The sequence below is a fragment of the Pholis gunnellus genome (genome assembly GCF_910591455.1).
Source record: "Pholis gunnellus genome assembly, chromosome: 1".
Taxonomy (NCBI): Eukaryota; Metazoa; Chordata; class Actinopteri; order Perciformes; family Pholidae; genus Pholis; species Pholis gunnellus.
Window position 1 is genome coordinate 24,113,151 of NC_136528.1, and position 20,603 is coordinate 24,133,753.

Consider the following 20,603-nt stretch of genomic DNA (forward strand, 5'->3'; position numbering starts at 1 on the left):
ACAGCAATATGGTCATGATCCCTTTATTTGTTTGTTCTTTCGTTTGTTTTTGATTGTTGCTACCTGTTTGTTAAGAACGGAGATATTTTTTTTTCATGTTTTCTAAATACATGATCAGATGTGATGTGAGGTTTTGAAAAATAAACAAGGAAACAACAAACACAACACTGCTTGTACTTGATTTCATCACTTGCCTTTAGATGTGTTGCATGCTTATGGTGCCTTATGGAATTCATGTTTAACAGAAAGAACTAACTTAGTGTCTGAGATGTAATTAGAAGGTAATAATTTTATGCATTCATTGATATACTTTCACAATTTAGAAATACTAATGCAAAAAGATTAAGAAATCAGAGCTGGAGTGATAAGCATGTATGCAAGTCAATGATTTGTTTTATGTGTCAGCTATTTTATCACGTTTAAATTAAATTTCTACTTGATGTCGCACATTCTCTTGCAAACAGTTTCTCCCAAGATCTCTTTGTTACTCAATGTGTGTTTGTTTGTTTAGATGAAGGTACTGGCAGGTTCATTTTGTGTTTGTGTTTATTGGCAGTCAACACATTTGGAGAAGGGAGCATTCTTTGTTCTCTTACTCGGAGCTATGTCATAGACACATGATGAAGCAAAGCACCCTGGGGGTTTTGCACTGAGTACCTGCAATGTTCAGAGATGATGTGAACATATTGACACATGTAAACAGTAGTAAAAGTAGTAAAATGTATGTGTGTGAGTGTTTAATATCTCTGAGCTGACATGTGTCCTCTGTGCTTTGACAGATGCTATGTTACTGGTGGCAGACAGACTGGAGGGACCCTTCAACATTGAAGCAGTTGTAGATCCAGTTGACATCAAGATCTCTGAGGCCATCATGACCATGCAGGACAACAGCATGCAAGTGTCAGCCAAGGTGCTCTCTTCTGGATTATCTTTGTTCACTGTCCTATGATGTGATTTGTGACTTCTAAAAGTAACATACCGTTCCATAGAAAACATTGTATACATAAACTAATTTAGACTTGATTAATCATTTTACATTTTTTGTAATTGTTCTTATTTAATTAATTGGTGAAAAAAACAGGTAATTCAACCAAGCAAATAATGAGTAACGGTAAGTGGGTTATTTGAGTGTACCTCAACCTAATTATTTCTAGTTATTGTAGGATTATTTATCCATCTGAAATAACATGATGTTGGTGAAAATACCATCATACTGTATGTTTATATGTAAACACAGCATAGTTGGAAGCCTTGGATAGCTCTTGGAACACAGTGCTTCAACACACAACCCTGTTTCCTAAAATTCTCCTTTATACCTACAAAAGCAAGGGTTCTGAAATGTTATTACACCACACATCACAGTAAGCTTTTTATCAACATATTGAGGAAAAAAAATAATGTATCTAAATCCTAAAATGTTTCTTGTTGTATCTTTACAATATCCACTTATGGCAACACTGTGTCGAAGCCTGAGACAGGATGCGTTTACTCGTGTGTTTAGGGGTCTAAACCTATCCACACCTGGGATGCAGGACAGGGACTCTGGTCTTTTAGTCATTAAGTAGTCTTTTAAATCAATATTAGGAGACAGTATAAAATGCAAGAAAAGCAACTCATTTTCTCTGTAGACTTGAAATTGCTTTTCAGTTTCAAATTCCAAGCAGCACATTCAAGATGTGATCACACAGAATAGTTTGTCATTGTCTTTCTTGTCAAAAGGCTGGTTTTTCAGTTCAACAATTCATTCAGACCCTTTGGTGTTTTCTGGCCTATCTTCATGCCAGAATTACAAAGGTCATGTGTGAATTAGATGTCGCATTCTTTTCCATGTGAAGAAGGCTGTAATTTACAACTTTTACCCATTGTCTATTCACTTGACCCTCCATCCCTGAAAGGTTGTGATGGGCTGGCAGATTGCATCGAGAGATTACAACCTTTTCCCCACAGTCACATTTGAACCATGCGTACCTTCATTCCTGCTGCTCAGACCTGTTGAAAATCGGTTTGCTTGTGTGATGTACTGTACAGGATAGCGGAATTGTAATCATGGTGAAGAACTGATAAATATTATAGAAAAGACAGCCTCTTGTCATGACAGCCATGCAGCACATTAGAGTGCTCCATCACACACTGAGCCAGGGGCCGGCAGACAGGCCGGAGAGGAATGCTAATGAGCTGTGCGGTTATGGTGGTCTGTTGTTTGGGCCCGAAGAGCCTGTGGAGACCAAGCCGTCTGAAAACAATCTATTCTCACAATGAACCACTATGATCAACACATTGATCAGTGTAAGGTTCAGCTAATGATAGATCAGCATTTCTATTTTTGTATTACTATTAACAACACAACTTCAATTTTCATTTTGGGAGAGTTGAATAACTTTCTCTTTATGATATCCAGTGTTTGTCAAAGAGAAGAGTGTTCTCTGATATACAATTATTGTCTGAGTATCACTCAGCGATCTACACCTAAATATTTAATGAAATACAGAAATTCCAGATTTTCCGAAGCCAAAATTGTCATGGCTGTAGATTAGAATGGCATGGGTTTATTGAACATTAGAATATGTTATTGGCCACATTAAAAGCAAACACTAACTGATAGTGTTTAATACACTCAACATCACTTTTGCTAATTTATGTGGTATTTTTATGCTAACATGTTGCAGTCTGGGCCAAATAATCTATTTTGAAGCAGCTATGTTGTACTGTAACAATGGCTTTCAATTGCATTCGAGTGACAGCATATCAAGAGTTAAACCCTCTTGTTTGGGGGCAGACTCGGGCAATAATAGACAACATTGGGTCTAGACTGGTTCTCTACAGTTTTTCATCTCAAATCACAAACCAGGAATTGTGCTGTGAGCAAAAGCTTTTGAGGGAAAAAAATGTCAGTGGGGCAAGCAAGCAACAACTTTGGTGGAATCGAAATGGATGTGTATTCTACAAAGAAATTGACTTAGCCCTGGCTCAGTGTAGAGTCCATGCAGCACTGGCCTGCTGATAACCTCGTTTCTAACTATTCAGCACTGCATTGAGAAACTCACATTTCACAATAAAGATGAAATATTGTTTTAATGTTGCACATCCAGACTATTTCCCTTAAGATACAGTAAATCCTAAACACAATGTAACCTCTTTCACTTTTCCCTTTGTGCTTGCTTCTCTCTGCGGTAATTATATCTCCCTCTGTTCATTCTAGGTTTTTCAAGGGTGTGGCCAGCCGAAGTCATCAGGAATAGGCAGGTCTGCACGCGGCATCTCAGATGTGTTCAGTGCTCGTTACAGACCTTACACCCCTGAAGTGAGGCCAACCACTGCAGCTGGAACAAGCCTGGATAGACTGGTATGTACAGACGGGATAACCAGAACTCTACACTGCAATTGGAAAGTGTATAAAGAAATGAAATAATAGTTTGATTAAATATAAAAAATAAAATTACTTGATTTAAACTTTAAAGGCCATTTTGGTTTGCATTTATAGTGTTAAATGTAAAAATAGGCATTTAACACTAGGTTCTTAGAGAAAGATAACTGTTAAGTAGAAAATAATCTACGGTCAACTCATTTGTATGAGAAAACCAATACATTTCTAAAATAAATCTCTAATCTCACTTTGAAGATTAATTAAGTCTGAAGCAGCCAGTTCATGATGGTTTTATTGTAGGAGCCAGAAGATGATGCTGAACACTCTTCCTTTCTTACTCTGTAAGACACTTAGGCAGCTCAACTGAATTTCAGAAGTGTGTTCAGAATTGTTTTAATATACTTGGTGGAGGCAGACTATGCTTAAGGCTAATTTACCAGGGCTCAAGTCCAAAGGCCAGGAAAAAAACAAAGGCCCTCAATGATTCCAAGAAAAATCATTGTAAATCCATCTGTGTAGATCTGTCTGTGTGTTTTCCACCCCGCTCAGAGTTAAAATATATATTTGTTTTTTACACTCTTTGTGCCAGAGGTTGCAGAGAGCACATGCTTTGCACCAACCTTCCAGGACATATTGTTTCGAACATATTCCTCAGTGTGTATTGTTGCAGGAAAAGAGCCATTAGAACAATAAGGAAATGTACTTTATCACAAAGAAATTAGAACTGTGCTTTATCCCAGAATGTGCACTGCTCTTAGAATCAGTTTTGAGAAGGATAAAACTAATTTGACATCCAGCAACCGAACTTCAGTATAATGACAAATCCTAAGACATTAATTGAGGCTATAAAAAGCTCCATTTTACCACCCCGTGCCACTGAAACACAACGAGGAGGAGGCTGTTTGTGTCAAGCTTCAGTTTACAGCAACACAGAGGCCCTCAAGTTGACAAGGTATTAAATCAGGCCTCACAAACCAAAACTCTGATGTCTGTAGCCTACAAGTAGCCAACAACAACAACAACAACAAAAACTGTACATCTTTTCCCATTTTGCTTCAAAATATGTGTTGCTGCAATGTCTCTAGGTGCTCATAAGGGCCTAATAAATATCATATATTCAATCTCATCATAATTAAATTGTAAAAGGAGTAAATTATGCTATAAACATGTTTTTCATTTGTCTATGTCAATCTGCATCATCAATTGTTATTATTGCCTTACATGAAAGTGTCAAAAGGTGGACTGATAATTAAATGAATGAATGAATAATTGACCGTCATTTATATAGCACCTTTCCTGCACACAATGAAGCACCAAGGGCTTAACAATTCAGCAACAAAACCATCAAAAACAAACAAGTTTAAAAACTATACACATAGACAAGTAGGAAGGGAGAAAATGTGTGTTTCTATCATCTAAAATCTACAAACAGAAATTCTAAACAATTAAAAACAGACAGCTGCTATTGGCTATATTAAAAAAAGATATGTTTGGAGTTGTTGTTTAAAACTCCCCATTGAGTTAACAAGTCTCTTATTTAATATTATATTGGGGGGGGGGGGGGGGGCTAAAAGCAGCATTGGGTGGAGGATCATAAAGACTGTGATATAAAAGGGGGCAGGGCGAGAGGATGATTTTAAAATCAGTTCTAAAAGATACAGGGTGCCAGTGTAGGGTGCATTAAGTATGAATATGTACGATATCTCATTTTAGTTTTTGTTCAAACCCTGGCAGCAGCGTTCTGATGGTCTGTAGTTTTGCGATGGCTGATGATGATGGCTGGCCAGAATACAAAGCGTTACGGTAGTCAAGACGACTAGAAACAAAAGCATGAACAAGCTTTTCTGTATCTCGCTAGCTCACAAGAGGTCTCACATTCACTATAAGAGGTCTCACATTCACTATGTTGCGCAAATTATAAAAGTCAGTTCTGGTCAATTGATTAAAATGAGCTTTTATATTAAGGTCAGAATCTAAAATGACACCAGGTGTCTCACTTGTGGTCGTGTCTGCGAACTTCTGTGGTATAAGAAGAGATAATGAGTAACATGCATTATAACATTTCAATTGTACGATACACTATCCTTCTAACAGTACCGCACTGTATCTTGAATAACCTTGATAGATTTTTTTCCCCTTAACAAATGTCATATGTTTCATAACATTGGTTTTATGAATAAATTACAGTGAAAAACATTTCACTGTAATAACAACATGGATTGGATATTATGAAACCATATTGTTTATGTCACCAATTTGTCCTTTGACCAATCCATTTAACAAGTGCTTCTTTATGTAATCCTCTGTCCAAATCCATTTATTAAATACATTACTGTTCTTTTAAATAAAAAGGCACAGTTGTTAATCTTCTGCCGTACAAGTTGTTTGACAGGATTAAAATGGAAAATGTGCAGAAGTAGAGAGGCAGATTAAAAGCTGCAGAATGTACTGTCGGTCTTTGTAAGTAGTCTATACTCTCCAAATTCTAGCTGTAGTCATAAGATATAAACATGTTAAGTGTGCTAAAATAGATGTGTAAAAACAGGCCTTGTTTGAAGAAAAAAGAGAACTAACCAAACCATCATTTTTGCTTCATAACACACACATCAAAAAAGTGTGAAAGGAAAAGATTGCTAAAAGGCAAAACGCACATTTAGAGAAAATCCACAGGTTACGTTACCTTTAATAATTCATCTTTACATGCTCGCAGGCCAACTTCTTGTAAAAGATGGGGGGAAAAAGTCTTCTAAGAAAAATGAGTTGAGGTGCTTGAGACCTTTCACTCACCTAAATATGCCTCACTAATCTTACTCTGTATCTGCATTTCTATTCATACATTTATGAAGCAGCTACAATCCTGAAATGTATCTGTCAGCATTACATGATAATATATATTTAGCTGAAGTGATTGCATTGAATGAAGTAACTGCTGTTATTATTAGACTAATTCACCATGTAACGCTGCTGTTTTTTATGCCGGTCCCGATCTTTGCAGATTTGCAGATTTGAGGGCTGCAGATTTTTAAACAGATTTCACAGTAGGAAATAAATTGTGTATAAAGGTTTGAGGTGCTAAATCTCATAGTGGAAGGAATATTGCAGCAGCACCATTTGTCAATTAACTTTTTGCTTCACTAATAGACATTTGTTTGCTCCTATTCTCTCTCTCTCTGTCCCGATTTCTCCGATGTCCAATTAAATCTCTTTCTTCTTCATTTCTCTGCTGCTCCCAGAGGGTTGTGTGGAGGACAATGCAACACAGTGTAAGCCTTTCATTCCTCCTCTTACTTTCACCGAGTCAATTGTTTTGTGGTGTTCTAATCAACCTGCCCAGCTTCGTTACCCCTTTACATTATTCAAAGTTGATATTGATTGCTTGTTTGTTAAATGGCTTTTTATTTACTTTGGTTGAATTTTTTTGGGTGATTTTTATTCTTGAACTGAACTAAGCTGAGCTAACTGAATTTCTCCATTCCTTGTTTTGCTTAACATAATTTAGCGTTTGCAGCATGGCAGGTCAGTAGTTAGAACTGTTATTTCCTAACAGTGAAAAGTTTGTGAGTTTCAGTTGTTCCTCATGTTTTAATTTAGCATTTTCTCTTTGGGTTTCCTTTAGGTTCCCACCATTCAAATACATACACCTCAGGTTGATTGGAGACTTAAATAATTTGCCCATATGTTAGCTTGTTTACCCCATGATGAGCTAACGAAGAATCCTGAGTGTTTCCTTGCTTTTTTCCCAAGTGCATGCTGGGATAAGCTTGTGCACCAGCTGTGATGTACAGAGTATGCTCTCTTGTTTTTGCTTCTTGTTGTGCATGAATGTTTGTTAATTTATTATCATTATTTGATTAACATTCATTTTTAATTACATCTTGAATATGCTAAATGCTTTCATGAAGGGCTTTGGCAGTACTCAGTTGATCTATCAAACAATTTGTCAGCAATCTGTTACTTTTGGCATAGGTGCAACATGAATTATTTCAGATAAAAATAACACACATTAATACATTGTTAACATCTTCCCAAAATAGGCAACAAGATGTTTATCACTGCCTGTTAAATATATTCATGATCTACATCGTATTAACATACACAACTGCACATGTACAACTTGTAGTAAATGCTTGAAACAGTAGCATGCTCCTACCATCAGTGCACTCAATACATTAGGGTCATTATAGTAGTATTTATTTGCCGATTCCTAAAGTCTTTAAACCTTGGACACAGAAGGTGAGATTTATGTGAAATCACAGAGCAAAATCTTGCATGTAATTAGAGTCTGGTTTGCTAAGGCAGCAGCCAATTACATAATCAATGACTAGGACCAACTTCTGCACACATTCTGAGAATAACGGAAAGGTCAAAAGGTGCCGTTCAGTGGCGGGATTTGTCTGAGATCAGCTAGTTTGATTAAAAAAATTAATTGGCTTCAGGCACAGAAATGAGGAGCAAAAGGTAGAGTAAGTCTGATTGTGATTACCGATGAGCATTGAGGGTTTATGTATGGGGTCAGATCAGTCTCAATAATCGCAAATGCACACAGATAGACTCACAAATGCAAACAGAAAGATTCACAAATGCAAACAGAACAATTCACAAATATATTCGATTTACAAATGCACACAGAAGGATTTACAAATATATTCGATTTACAAATGCACGCAGAACAATTCACAAATACATTCCAATGCACAACTAAATAAATTACGATTTATATAAATGTAAAAAAAAAAATCACAAATATATTTCTGCATTTGTATGTATTTGTGTGTGGATTTGTATGTATTTGTGTGTGGATTTGTATGTATTTGTGTGTGGATTTGTATGTATTTGTGTGTGGATCGCACTGCATTCATTTGCAAATCGCTTCACATTTGTGTACGGATTTATGAGACTGTTCTGCGGTCGCTGGATTCACAAATGCGTTTTTTTCAACATAGACCTGTCTGTAGCCAATCAGATGTCAGCCTCATTTTCAACCAATCACATGAGCGCAGCTTCATACATATTCATACATATTGTAGCCGTCTGTGTTCACCCAGAGCTCTACGATACCTCATATCAGTAGAGACCGGACCAAACTATGTGTGTGTGTAAACCATATGGTACAAACAATGAGGCCACTAGGCTGCTAGCGTAATGCTGCGGTTCACACCAAACACGATTCGCGCCGCGTTAATCGCGCCGCCGTTCTCGCCGGGGGACTATTTGTGTTCATTCGCGTGAATCGGTGAATCGCGCTGGACGCGCCGGTGAGGGAGCGCGGCTTAGTCCGGAGGAGCTCCGTGGAGCTCCGTGGATTTCATCGAACTGTATTCACTGTGTCTAGCAAGCCACACGTCGGCTGTTTACCATAGCTGTATGAACACAACATAAACTGATTTGGCTATGATTTAACGGCAATAAACCAACAAAAAGGAACTCCGAAATAACATTTATACACATAGTTTGGTCCGGTCTCTACTGATATGAGGAATACAGAATACAGTTCGATGAAATCCACGGAGCTCCACGGAGCTCCTCCGGACTAAGCCGCGCTCCCTCACCGGCGCGTCCAGCGCGATTCACCGATTCACGCGAATGAACACAAATAGTCCCCCGGCGAGAACGGCGGCGCGAATCGTGTTTGGTGTGAACCGCAGCATTACGCTAGCAGCCTCGTGGCCTCATTGTTTGTACCATATGGTTTACACACACATAGTTTGGTCCGGTCTCTACTGATATGAGGTATCGTAGAGCTCTGGGTGAACACAGACGGCTACAATATGTATGAATATGTATGAAGCTGCGCTCATGTGATTGGTTGAAAATGAGGCTGACATCTGATTGGCTACAGACAGGTCTATGTTGAAAAAAACGCATTTGTGAATCCAGCGAGGGCAGAACAGTCTCAAAAATCCATACACGAATGTGAAGCGATTTGCAAATGAATGCAGTGCGATCCACACACAAATACATACAAATCCACACACAAATACATACAAATCCACACACAAATACATACAAATGCAGAAATATATTTGTGATTTTTTTTTTTACATATATATAAATCGTAATTTATTTATTTGTGCATTGGAATGTATTTGTGAATTGTTCTGCGTGCATTTGTAAATCGAATATATTTGTAAATCCTTCTGTGTGCATTTGTAAATCGAATATATTTGTGAATTGTTCTGTGCGCATTTGTGAATCTTTCTGTTTGCATTTGTGAGTCTATCTGTGTGCATTTGCGATTATTGAGACTGATCTGACCCCATATTTATGTGCTACTGTAAAGCTATCAGTCATCATTACTCCTTATATACTATTTACTCAAAATAGTTTTCATGTCAAATTTATTTGCTGCATGTCTCAGTCTCGGTCTGGTTTCGGGTGATTTGTGCTAATGTGTCCCTACCATCGTATTGTCAGTATTGCAGTATTGTCATCTGCATCTCAGATCACAACTGAATTAGATACAAGTGCAGATACATATCCTCTTCTGTTTCCTGCTAAACCATTTCAAGCTAGTGTTTTTATTATAAAGAGTCCCGTAGCTGACTTATGTAGGAGTTTTTCATGTTGTCAATATCTACTGTAAATACAGCTTGTTTAAACAATGTAGTCTGGTTTTGTGTGCTTTGATTTATGATTGGCTGGCTGTGTTTCGCTTTGTCTGTGATTCTTGATTTAAGTGAGATTACTGGACTATTCCCCTATAAAACTGAGTCCTAATTAACTGTATGATACTGTATAATGTTTATTAATGGTATGGCCCTACAGTGTCTCTAGAGGAATCTGTCTTCCTGTGGTGCTGATTCATCACTGGAACTGAATGACCTTGCCCCTCTAATTCAAAGAAATGCTTCTCTCAGTCATAAATACTGACCAGAGATTCCGTTTTTTGATTGTTTGTGTGCATATATTGTATAGTTTGTTGTGTATTGAGTTTTTTTTTTTTTAAATATATGAAATTGATGGCAGCCCACAGAGGCTGTGATGTTTACTTTTAAAGAGGAAAGAGGTGGATTTTAGATTTTTTTTTTCATGTCAGCTACAAACCCACTGCTAAATCTAAAAGCTAAACATTAATGCGCGGCGAACTGGCTGTGTTACATCAATATTGGAGCTGAGATTTTGTTACATTTTTGGCCATGGTATATGGCACGGCTCTAGGAATAACATTATCGGTTGGTTGGTCCACTGCTTGAGTACAGACTGAAATTTCTCATCGGAAAGATTGCCATGATACCGTGTACAGACATTCATGTTCCCCAGAGGATAAAGCCAACTGACTTTGGTGATCCCCTGACTTTTCCCTTTAGAACCATCTCTTCAGTTCTTTTGTTTATGACAAGATTTCTGCAAAACTAATAACATCCCCCATCCTGCCTTAATTGTACAGTTAACATGGTAAACTAAAATGATAGACATGATAAACATTAAAGTTGGTAACTATCGACTTGTTAGCTGACGTTAGCGTTTAGCTCAAAGCCTAAGTAAAGCCTCACAGAGCTGCTAACATGGTTGTAGACCCTTAGCCTTGTTCTCTACAAAACACCACCATTCATTTGAAGACACTGCTAAATATAATGCTCAAAATAAGATGCTCGGTCCAGCCGGTAAAATGCTACATTCATATAAAGATAATATGAAGAAACATAACTATTCCTTCTGTTCATCACATTCTTTATTTACTGTCGAGATAAATTAAAGTGTTGAGTAAACAGTATAGTATTGGAGCATATCTTCCACTATTATAGATAGATAGATACTTTATTCATCCCGCAAGGGATTTATTTTTCCAATGATAAACAGATGACTGATGACACACATCTGACAGAAATTACATTGTTCTCTGTCAGCTTCAACTAGCATTGCTGACAGGACATTACTGTCAATTTCTCCATTACACAAATATGCTCACAAAAAAAATGTGATGGATGTCCTGTGGAGAATCCATTATTGATTTCTTTGAAAGATTTCTAAATATGTTGAGCCTCTCTAATGGGTTGTTTGTTGTTGAGCACTGTTGAAATGAGGATGCAGTTGGGAAGAAAGTAAATCGGTCATTAGCAGTGGCCAGGCCTTTCTCCACGCTCCATTTCACGTTGTTTTAGCAGAGCGCCAGGGCCAGGAAACGATCTGGCAATGACCATTTTTCTCAGGAAGTGTAAAATAAATGATCGGTATTTTATTCCTTCAATCAATCACAGTAATCCAGTATTGATGGGCACCACCTATACTTTAGTGTGCATGTGTTATTGTAGCCACACTATACTGAGAGGACTAAAGGTTTTTTTGGAGATTTAGGGAAACACACTAAATTTGAATGCATGGTAAGAGACACAGAGCTGAACATCCCTTAGCGTCTGAATGGGAGTAGAAATCTCTATTCCCACATGAAAGTTTCTTCCCGCCAGAGTAATCAGTCATTGAGGAAATCACTCCGCCCAGTGCAATTGCAGACACAACTGCCAATTATGACCGATGGATACAAGGCCAAATTGGTTAAATCCATGAGTCGTACCATAAAATGGATCCAGTTACAGCTCTAATGAAATTCTGCCATGTACTGTCGATCGGTTCGCTACAGTTTTTTTCTTTGGTAGACACCATTTCTGTGTAGATCAGCAGGCGAAAAAAGAACAAGTGTTAACACCAGTTAATCACTCTGGTATGCTAATTCAGTATAGTGGGCATGCTGAGCTAATGTTTTAGCAGCAGTAACAACCCCAGGGTGTGTGTGTTGTTGGGGTCTCTAAACTCTACATTGTGCTGACAAAGATCTGGGGGAAAATTACGAAATCCTTTTGTGGTGTCAGAAGTTGACTATTAAATATAATGACTGTGGCTGATGGAAAATGGAAGAGTGCCACCTGAGAATTTGGTTCCGATGATGGTATGTGTTGTGCAGTTTGTAACATTAAACCTTTCTACATAATTGATTCCAAATCAATTACGTAGAAGGCTCCTTTTTGTGTGAATTTACGGGTTTTCCAACACTTGTTTTTTTAATCTAATCTTCACTTTAAGTCTTCATTTGATACCTATCAATGATGAGTTTAAAATAATGGGATGTTGTGAACTGCATTGTTTCAGTTTTCACCTCCATGGCCATAATAGAGGGCGATGAATCTGTCTGTCTGTCCAGAGGTGATTCTGTCTGTCAAAAGAGATGGAAATCTGACAGAGACCGATGTGTAATCAGCCGTGTTCGCTCAACAGAGACCTGTCTGAATTAGGATTAATGTATGTGGACAGACACAACAGATCAATGTGGCCACCTTCTAACTTTTCAGAGTGTAAAGGCAGCTTCATCCCTTAACTTATTTTTACATCCATGCCTTCCCCCACCTGCTTTACTTCCTCACAGTTAATTTGGGGTAGTTTGCTCTTTTACGTGTTTTTACCTTTCTCATTAAACACTCTTCTTTTTAGTACTTTCATGCTTTGCTAAATTAGCACTGCACACACCAACTGATGCATCAAGCAGATAAATGTTCTTTATGGTTATTGGGGGTTTTGATGCTCCAATCTCTCACAAAATTATATAATTGAGCAGAAATGTAGCATGAAGAGTAGACCAACTCGCAGCACTCTGTGTCAGCGTGTCTATTACTGCTGAAAAAGAAAAAAAGGCCTAGACACCTATTGTGGTAGACGGCACAGTATGGTTCATGCTGCAGGGAGAGGTACATTACAAAACCATGGTGATATTTTGTTGTTTGGTAGTTTCCAGTTAGTTTCTTAGTAGGCTCTTCTCAGCTTCTGAAGCTCACTTACATATCTTACACTACAATAAGGCTGCTTGATTTATAACAACAAAATCAACAGTGTTCTGACTGATATTGGCACAAAGACTTCCTGTCAGATTTCCCGTCTCATTCGCTCTGACGTAATGAGCATCAATGATAGCCTCCTTAACCTCAACATCTCATGTATGTGGACTTTCAAATCTAAAGTGTGCATCTCCCTGTGCAACATAGTTTACCGTAATCCTTGCTAGTGCTATTAGACATGATAGAAACAGGTTATTTTATCTGTTGATTGTTAGCAGGCGTCTGCAGTTTGCACTTGGAATTAAAAATAGAGGTGATTTTGCTGATTTTGTGTTTCTACATAAATGTAATGATTAACAATAAACCTGGCAACCAGGGGACATGTGTTGGAGACATGCCATTTAGAATTCCTTTTGGGCCACTAAAGTACAATATTGTGAACAGCAAAACAGCTTTCCTTTGTATCTTATATTCATGTAAACTATATGGTTAATTAACATTCTGCTGCATGTGAATACAGTGTGGCCACCATGCATTGGGATGCACTGCTGTAGTAATTTCAGTGTGCTAACCTGGAGACATTCTGATTAATCAACCAATTACTAGACTCTGTCATGTTGCAGTGAGTGACAGTTTTCTTATCAAATCACTAACAGACACAATGTAATAATCTCTGTTACAGTTATTCACACATTTACTCAAAGGAAACCTGAACCAGGTACCAGTCTTTACCCTTTTCTTGTAGCACACACTCTTGGCACCACATTAGCTTCAATTTCAGTGTAAATTAGAGTAACTTCCCATCCCAAAGCTAAATTTGGGCTCAAACTGATCCACTGAACCTGGCTGCTTTACCATCTGAGCAGCTTGTCAGTAGGCGCTGCCAGAAAGCCACAGCATGTACTGGGATCTTTCTCAGCTCCTGCTGAACTGCTCATCAGAAAGCTGTTTAGACAACCACTGTTTCCCATGACATAGTGTGGTTAGCACGCCTGCCTAAAGGTAGAAGGTGTTTCCCTTGCTTCAACACAGCAGAGCCGTTTGAGCTAAACTCATCTATGTGGGTAGGCAGGCAAGCTAATTTGAACCACAGTGTGTCCAAGGAAATCCTATTAAGTGCATTATTCAAAGCCCTGAATCACAAAATGCAGGACCATTGTGTTTGAGGTAAGCTAACCCATTGCTATGAGCACAACAAGGAACTGACCATTTTGTGCTGCTTCCCTTTGGAGTTTTTCCTACTTTTTTAGAATAAGTCTTTACCATGCTTTTTATAGTTTAAATCCCTCAGTGCAGAGAGACTGGTTCAATCCACAATACCATTAAGTGGCTTGTGTTGGTGTCCATGTGACCTAGAAAGTGGAGGAATTGTAGTGATCCTGCACACTATCCTTGCATATTTATCAAGATTACATCTAAACTCTGGTTAAGATTGATCAATACAGCTATTCTTTTCAGCTGTGCAACAGTGTCTGGTCCATTTATTTGCCTTTTTTGCTTTGGTTCATAACGTTTGTGCCAAGATAACAGAAGCTCACTTTGGTCAGTGCTTCAATACTGATGCAAGAACAGTGTTCGGGTCCATAGTATCTTACTGTTGTTCATTTGGTTTGGTAAAAGTTACAGAGGATTTGTTTCTTATGCAGCGTTCTTGTGTGATGTTCGGGCTGGACACTAGTAGCTTTTTTGCCGTCCCAACTGTAAATTATTCATCCATTTCCATTTATGCTCATTACTGTTGTACTGATGAAGGGGTTTGAGTCTGTTTCAGTATGCAATGGATATTTCGCCTGTCAATGTATGGCCTAACACATTAAAACATTCACATTTTTTACATTTAAAGACTCCTGACTCAAGAGTTCAATGAAAAATTGAATTAACACCCACATGCAAGGGATTTAAACTAATTCATACCATAAATTATAGAAGTGTGGAACTGAATATATTGTATCATAGATTTTAGATTCTTCTTCCGGCCTGAGTCCATATGCTAATGCATCAAAACTGCAACCAATTTCTTTATAAAGTTGCTTTAGTAACTTTACCTTACAGAGAAGCATCTGTTTACAAAACCTTTCCTCCAAACGGTGCGTTTACCCTTGGGATGGGACACAAAACCAGCTGTGTATGAAACTTCCATCTGTGCTTACATTAGTCAGGTCACGGTTTGCTTAGCACGAATATGCAGTACTAAAACTGCACAGTACCCTTATTATTTGAGGTCCAATTTTACTGCTTTAACTATAATGAGTTCAGTTGTGTCCAATAGGACAGTAATCATACTTTATCAAAGACAAAAATAATAATATAATTAAGGTTTAGCTTGCGTCTTGTATGCTGATGTATTGAAGAATCACCTTGTTTATTTAATGACTCATGCAATATAATGTTCTCTAACAAGCGCATTCATTCAGTTGGAGACAATACCGGTTTGGGCATAGACAACATATAAGATTTATACTTTCTTTCTCTGACTACCGTCATATGTGTGGTTTTCTACTGGACCATTGAAGAGATAGCTGAAATTAAATGTCTTCCAAGCCCATTTCTGTGTCTTAACAGTCAGCTTTCCCTATACAGGTTTCATAGGCCTTTAAGGGAAGGCTGGTGTGTGTGCTGTGTGTGTGTGTGTGTGTGTGTGTGTGTGTGTGTGTGTGTGTGTGTGTGTGTGTGTGTGTGTGTGTGTGTGTGTGTGTGTGTGTGTGTGTGTGTGTGTGTGTGTGTGTGTGTGCGCATGTGCTCGTGCGTGTAATTCATCGAACTATGAGTGTTGGTACTGAGGTGCTAAAAATAACACCATGTGTATCATTTGCCTGTAATTCATCCTGGAACCTAATCGAGTCGTTAATGTAGTGTTGACTCTTCTGTTCTCCATCTCTGATTTGAGCAACATCCCTCCAGCATTATTATGGGCACAGGTGTTTGTTTTTTTCCAAACTAATGCTAATATCAGCGTACAAGAAAAAGTTTTTTTTTTTATATTTTCAAAAATGCTTGCAAAATCTGTAACTGTAACAGTATCTCTACCCATACAGAAATGTCATACAAAGAATAACAACACATTTGATTAACTTAATACACAACTTAATACAATCTTGTTTGATGCTTGTTTTCCCTAAAGCTCTCTTATTTTTTATATAAAGTAACCAGCTGAAGACACCAGGTGATATTGTTGTGATACTAAATGAGTGATGTCATTGTATCTGTTACAAGAAAATTTGCAGGTTGAATGAGACCCAAGTCAGTGCCATAATGCACATTTAAATAATATTCCTTGCCTTTGATTTGGAAAGTGCAAAAGAAAAGTAGTTCATCACTTTTTAGTAAAAAAGGAGAATGTGAGTTCATTTTTGCCATGGTTCTCATGCTAGGAAATCTCAATATTTTTGTATTTATAGTATTTACGAAATAGCCAGCTAAAATATTTGTGATGATTAGATTCCTTGTTTTGCATATTTTCTAATTTCTTTGCTCCCAATGGAGCTGCACTTTAGAAGATCAGTGTCTAAAATGTAAGATCTTATTATTGACAGATACAGTAAATATGATGTGATATGAGCAAATCCTTGTATGACTATACTGCAAGTATGATTACATGAATAACAAGTGCACACATATCCACACACACACACAATGCTATACATACTTCCTGTTGTTGGAATTAATAGATTTGTGGGGTATAATATTATGATTATAAAACTTCTACCAATTACATAATTAGCTGTAGACATGATCAGAAAATATTGCATTAAACTGTTCACCTTTTGTGAGAGTTAGAAACCACCGCTTTTACGGAGCCAACAACATATTTTTACATGTAATTAAGACAGAAGTTTATCTAAATCCTTGTCTGCATCAGTATAAATAGTTGTGTGTAATACCCCCTAAATTGAATAGCTGCATTAAAAGTTTATTTGGCAGTTTAGAGAGACTTCATGTGTAACTTCCTGTAAACTGCTCCTCTGATACCATCCTATCCTGTCAGAAACTCTGCCTCCTTTTAAGAACTCATACTGACCAGGGCTTGTTATTTCCCATGTCAGCAATTCTTCCACACAATTCAACATCTGGATTTGATAACTGTTCTAGTCTATGTGGAATAAAAGCTGTCCTGCCACAACACTCCAGCAGCAGGGCTCAACTCTCCTCTCTATCCCCTTCACCTCTAAAAATCAAACTGCAAAACATATTTAATATTCGTGATGGCTTGGCCAGAGAGGTGCAGACTCTTGAGCCCTTCGATATTTCTCTGTGCTATTACCTTGGCCATCGCTGCTACCTTGTACTTGTCATAGCTTGAGCCAGTTAAAAAATGCAGCTTCTGAACGCTGTGATTCCACAGTTAGTAACATTATATACTGGATAAAACCAAACTACTTCTCAAATACAAAGACAAATACAAATTAAAAAAGACATCAGAGTGCAAAGAGGGCTACTGTCGTTGCTAAAAGTAAACCTTTTTTTCTTGTACTATAGCTATACATTAACAGCTATGTAGTCCACCCCTGCAGACCCGTTTTTCTTTTTTTCATCCCACACTCAGTATGCTATTGAATAGTCACAAGGCTGTTGTCCGCATGCAGTGTCCTCACTGACAGTTACAGGCTAATCTAGTCTGGAGTCACATATATTTATTTTTTAAAAGGATGGCTTTCACTTTAATACTCATATGAATGCTAAAAGTCTATATTTTTTATCCTCTTCACCATGAAGTCTTTTGGGGTCACAGATATTTCTTTCAAAATGGATGGCTTTCACCTTAATGCTCAAGACGTATGAATGCTAAACGGCAATATTTGGCCAGACTTTAACCATTCAACAATGCTGCCCATGAAATCCAAACACATAAGCCATTTGTTCTTCAACTATTAGTTGTTGTTTCTAGAATAACTCATGTATACAAATGAACATGTAGCAATATCATTATCAATCAGAAAATAATCCAATAAACTGCTCATTTTTTAAACAGATTGTTACATTCAATTTAGTATGCTTTATTTATTTAATTTATATTTTAGATTAAGTGTGATATATGGGTGGTATTTGCTCTAATGATTTGAAATTGCACATCAGCTAAGCTCATACTTGAAGTCAATTGTAAATTCTTGTTTTTTCTCAGCTCTGAAGACGTTAAATATTTAAAGCAACATCTAAATAAGCTTTAACAAAGAAAAAAACATCCTTTGGTTTTATTTATTAAAGTTTAATCCTAAAAATGTGCTTCATACAACCATGTGGTTATGGTTTAATCAGATTTGATTAACAACGGCCGGGAAACATAAGCAAACAAATTTCAGCTGCCATCACATTTTTATTCAAATGTCCCTAAATTCTGATTGATGCACAGAAGTCAAACACATCACCTGTTTTTTAAATGAGCCCAGCCCACCTCAAACCAGGGAGAAGAGCCCAGACATTAACACAAATACAGAAATGTGTTATTTCAACTCTTGCAGAATTGTGTGTCTCCATGTACAACCTTATTCAAACTCACACTCCAGTAAGAAGCTGGTATTGTTTTTAACTCCAAACATCCAGGATGCCATCATTTGTGCTTCCATTTCCCACCGTCATGATTATTGTTACTGTGTTGACATATTTTAGGTTGTGGAGTATTTATTTTAGATTGGAGCTATAGCTCTAAAAAATGCAGCCGGGCTTCTTACCTGGTCTAGAATGAGGAAATATATTATCTCCCTATTGGCCCTCTGACACTGGGTTCCTCTGAAAATCTGTATTGATTTAAATTTTATTGTTAGTATTTAAACCACGTTCTGGGCTTTTAAATCAACATTAGCCCAAACACACATTGAGATCATTTTGCAAGGCCCGTGTGACTGTCTAGTCTCAGATCAGGGGGCACTGGGATTTATCTATTACGGCCCGTAGACTGTGAAGGCAGAGTTCTGCCCTAGTATCCTTTTTGTTAATGTTGCTTTATGCTTGTTTTATTATGCTGAAGCAGGTGGATATGACCTGTGAAAGCCCTAATTTAAATTACTGGACCTACATTAACATGCATTGCTGCAGGGTACCCTACATGCTCTAATACGATCAACAATCACTTGACACCACGTCCAAGACTCCAAGCCCAGGAGGAGGCGGGTTGGGATAAAGCTTTGTTTCAATAAAATATTTGATCCAGGCAGTACACAAAGGAAAGGAGGAAATAGATAAGAATGGTAAAACTATGCTTGTATTCTTTTTGTATTTTGGCAATTGAAACTGCAAATTTGGAGGAGATGCTCTGTTTTGTGTTGTCACAAGGCCATGTTTGGTATTTTTCTGTTGGCAGATAATAAAATGTTTTTGAAAAATTATAACTCAAATCACCTGGAGTGACTCAGCCAAAAGTAAGGGGTCACTGTTATCATCCCTCCTCTCCATGCTGTCTGTGAAATGCCCATGTAGTGCAACTACACATACAGCCAAGCCAGTGACCAACAGCCCTCTCAATTATTAGGTCAGACTTGAAAGATGAATATAGGCATAGGGACCTTTGACCAGGGGATTGTAGTTTTTTGCCATTACCTCTGTTTTGCAGATAGCACAGTGAGTCAAAGTGGATCACATTGTTTTTGTGAAATTGATTAAGATATACTTTGTTAATGGACACTGTGTGTTCAATGCAAATAATCCCTGTTGTTAACAGAGACATAGGCTACATCCACACTTCTCCATTTCCATTTTAAAATCCATATCTTTTGCTACGTTTACACTGAGCGTCCACACTACTCCGGGGTTTTAGAGCACCGAAAACAAAGGAGTTTAGAAACGCTACCGAAGACAGGTACGTTTGAAAACTCTGGGGATACCTCTTAGTGTGGACAGGCGTCTTAAAACGATAACGTAGACACCCGCTTTGGCTACTTGATTGGGTCTTAGCACTCACGACGTGTCCTTCCTTGATTCGTCACGCCCCTATCACGTGACCCTTTTCCGGAAGAAAACAAACAGCCTTGATTATCAATCAACTACCAGTGGTTAATTCAACATGGATAACTGATTACAGGCATGGCTGACCGTGTTGTCTTTACTAGCAGCTGTTGTGCTGGTAAATTCTGCATTTATAATTCTACTACTGACGACATGCGGTGGAAGCAGCTGTTATTAGATTGATTAGCGAGCGGCATGTCAAGCGGCGTTATCAGCCATACAGAGCGAACATCTGAAGTCACGGTTTGTGGCTTTGAGGAGGGCGATGGACACAAAACGGAGGACTTTCCTTTTCTTATTAATGCTTATTTTGTTCTGCACAACTATTGTGAAGTCCACACAGAAATTGTAAATAAACATAAGCATAAATGCTCTCCAATACGACAGGGACTTTAGCCACCAGCAGAGCTACGAGTGTGACAACAGACAACAACGAAATAGAAGAAACGAGTGAGAGAGTGTGTTGACCAAATTTATTGACCCATAATTTAGTAGTAAACTTTGATTTGTAAGTGTTTATTTTGAAGTTAATTAGTTGT

General features: G+C 37.8%; 1 protein-coding gene across 1 annotated transcript in view; it reads left to right on the forward strand.

The window, feature by feature from the left end:
- The window catches only part of LOC306710993 (glypican-6-like), a gene marked incomplete at both ends in the record, with an annotated part of 119,381 nt that overhangs the window by 89,459 nt on the left and 9,319 nt on the right, over window positions 1-20,603 (forward strand). Inside the window, 3 exons of the mRNA XM_079179758.1 lie at window positions 780-910; window positions 3,200-3,343; window positions 6,598-6,627. Of these exons, the coding sequence (XP_079035884.1) occupies window positions 780-910; window positions 3,200-3,343; window positions 6,598-6,627 (305 nt within the window). The remainder of the gene's footprint in view (window positions 1-779; window positions 911-3,199; window positions 3,344-6,597; window positions 6,628-20,603) is intronic.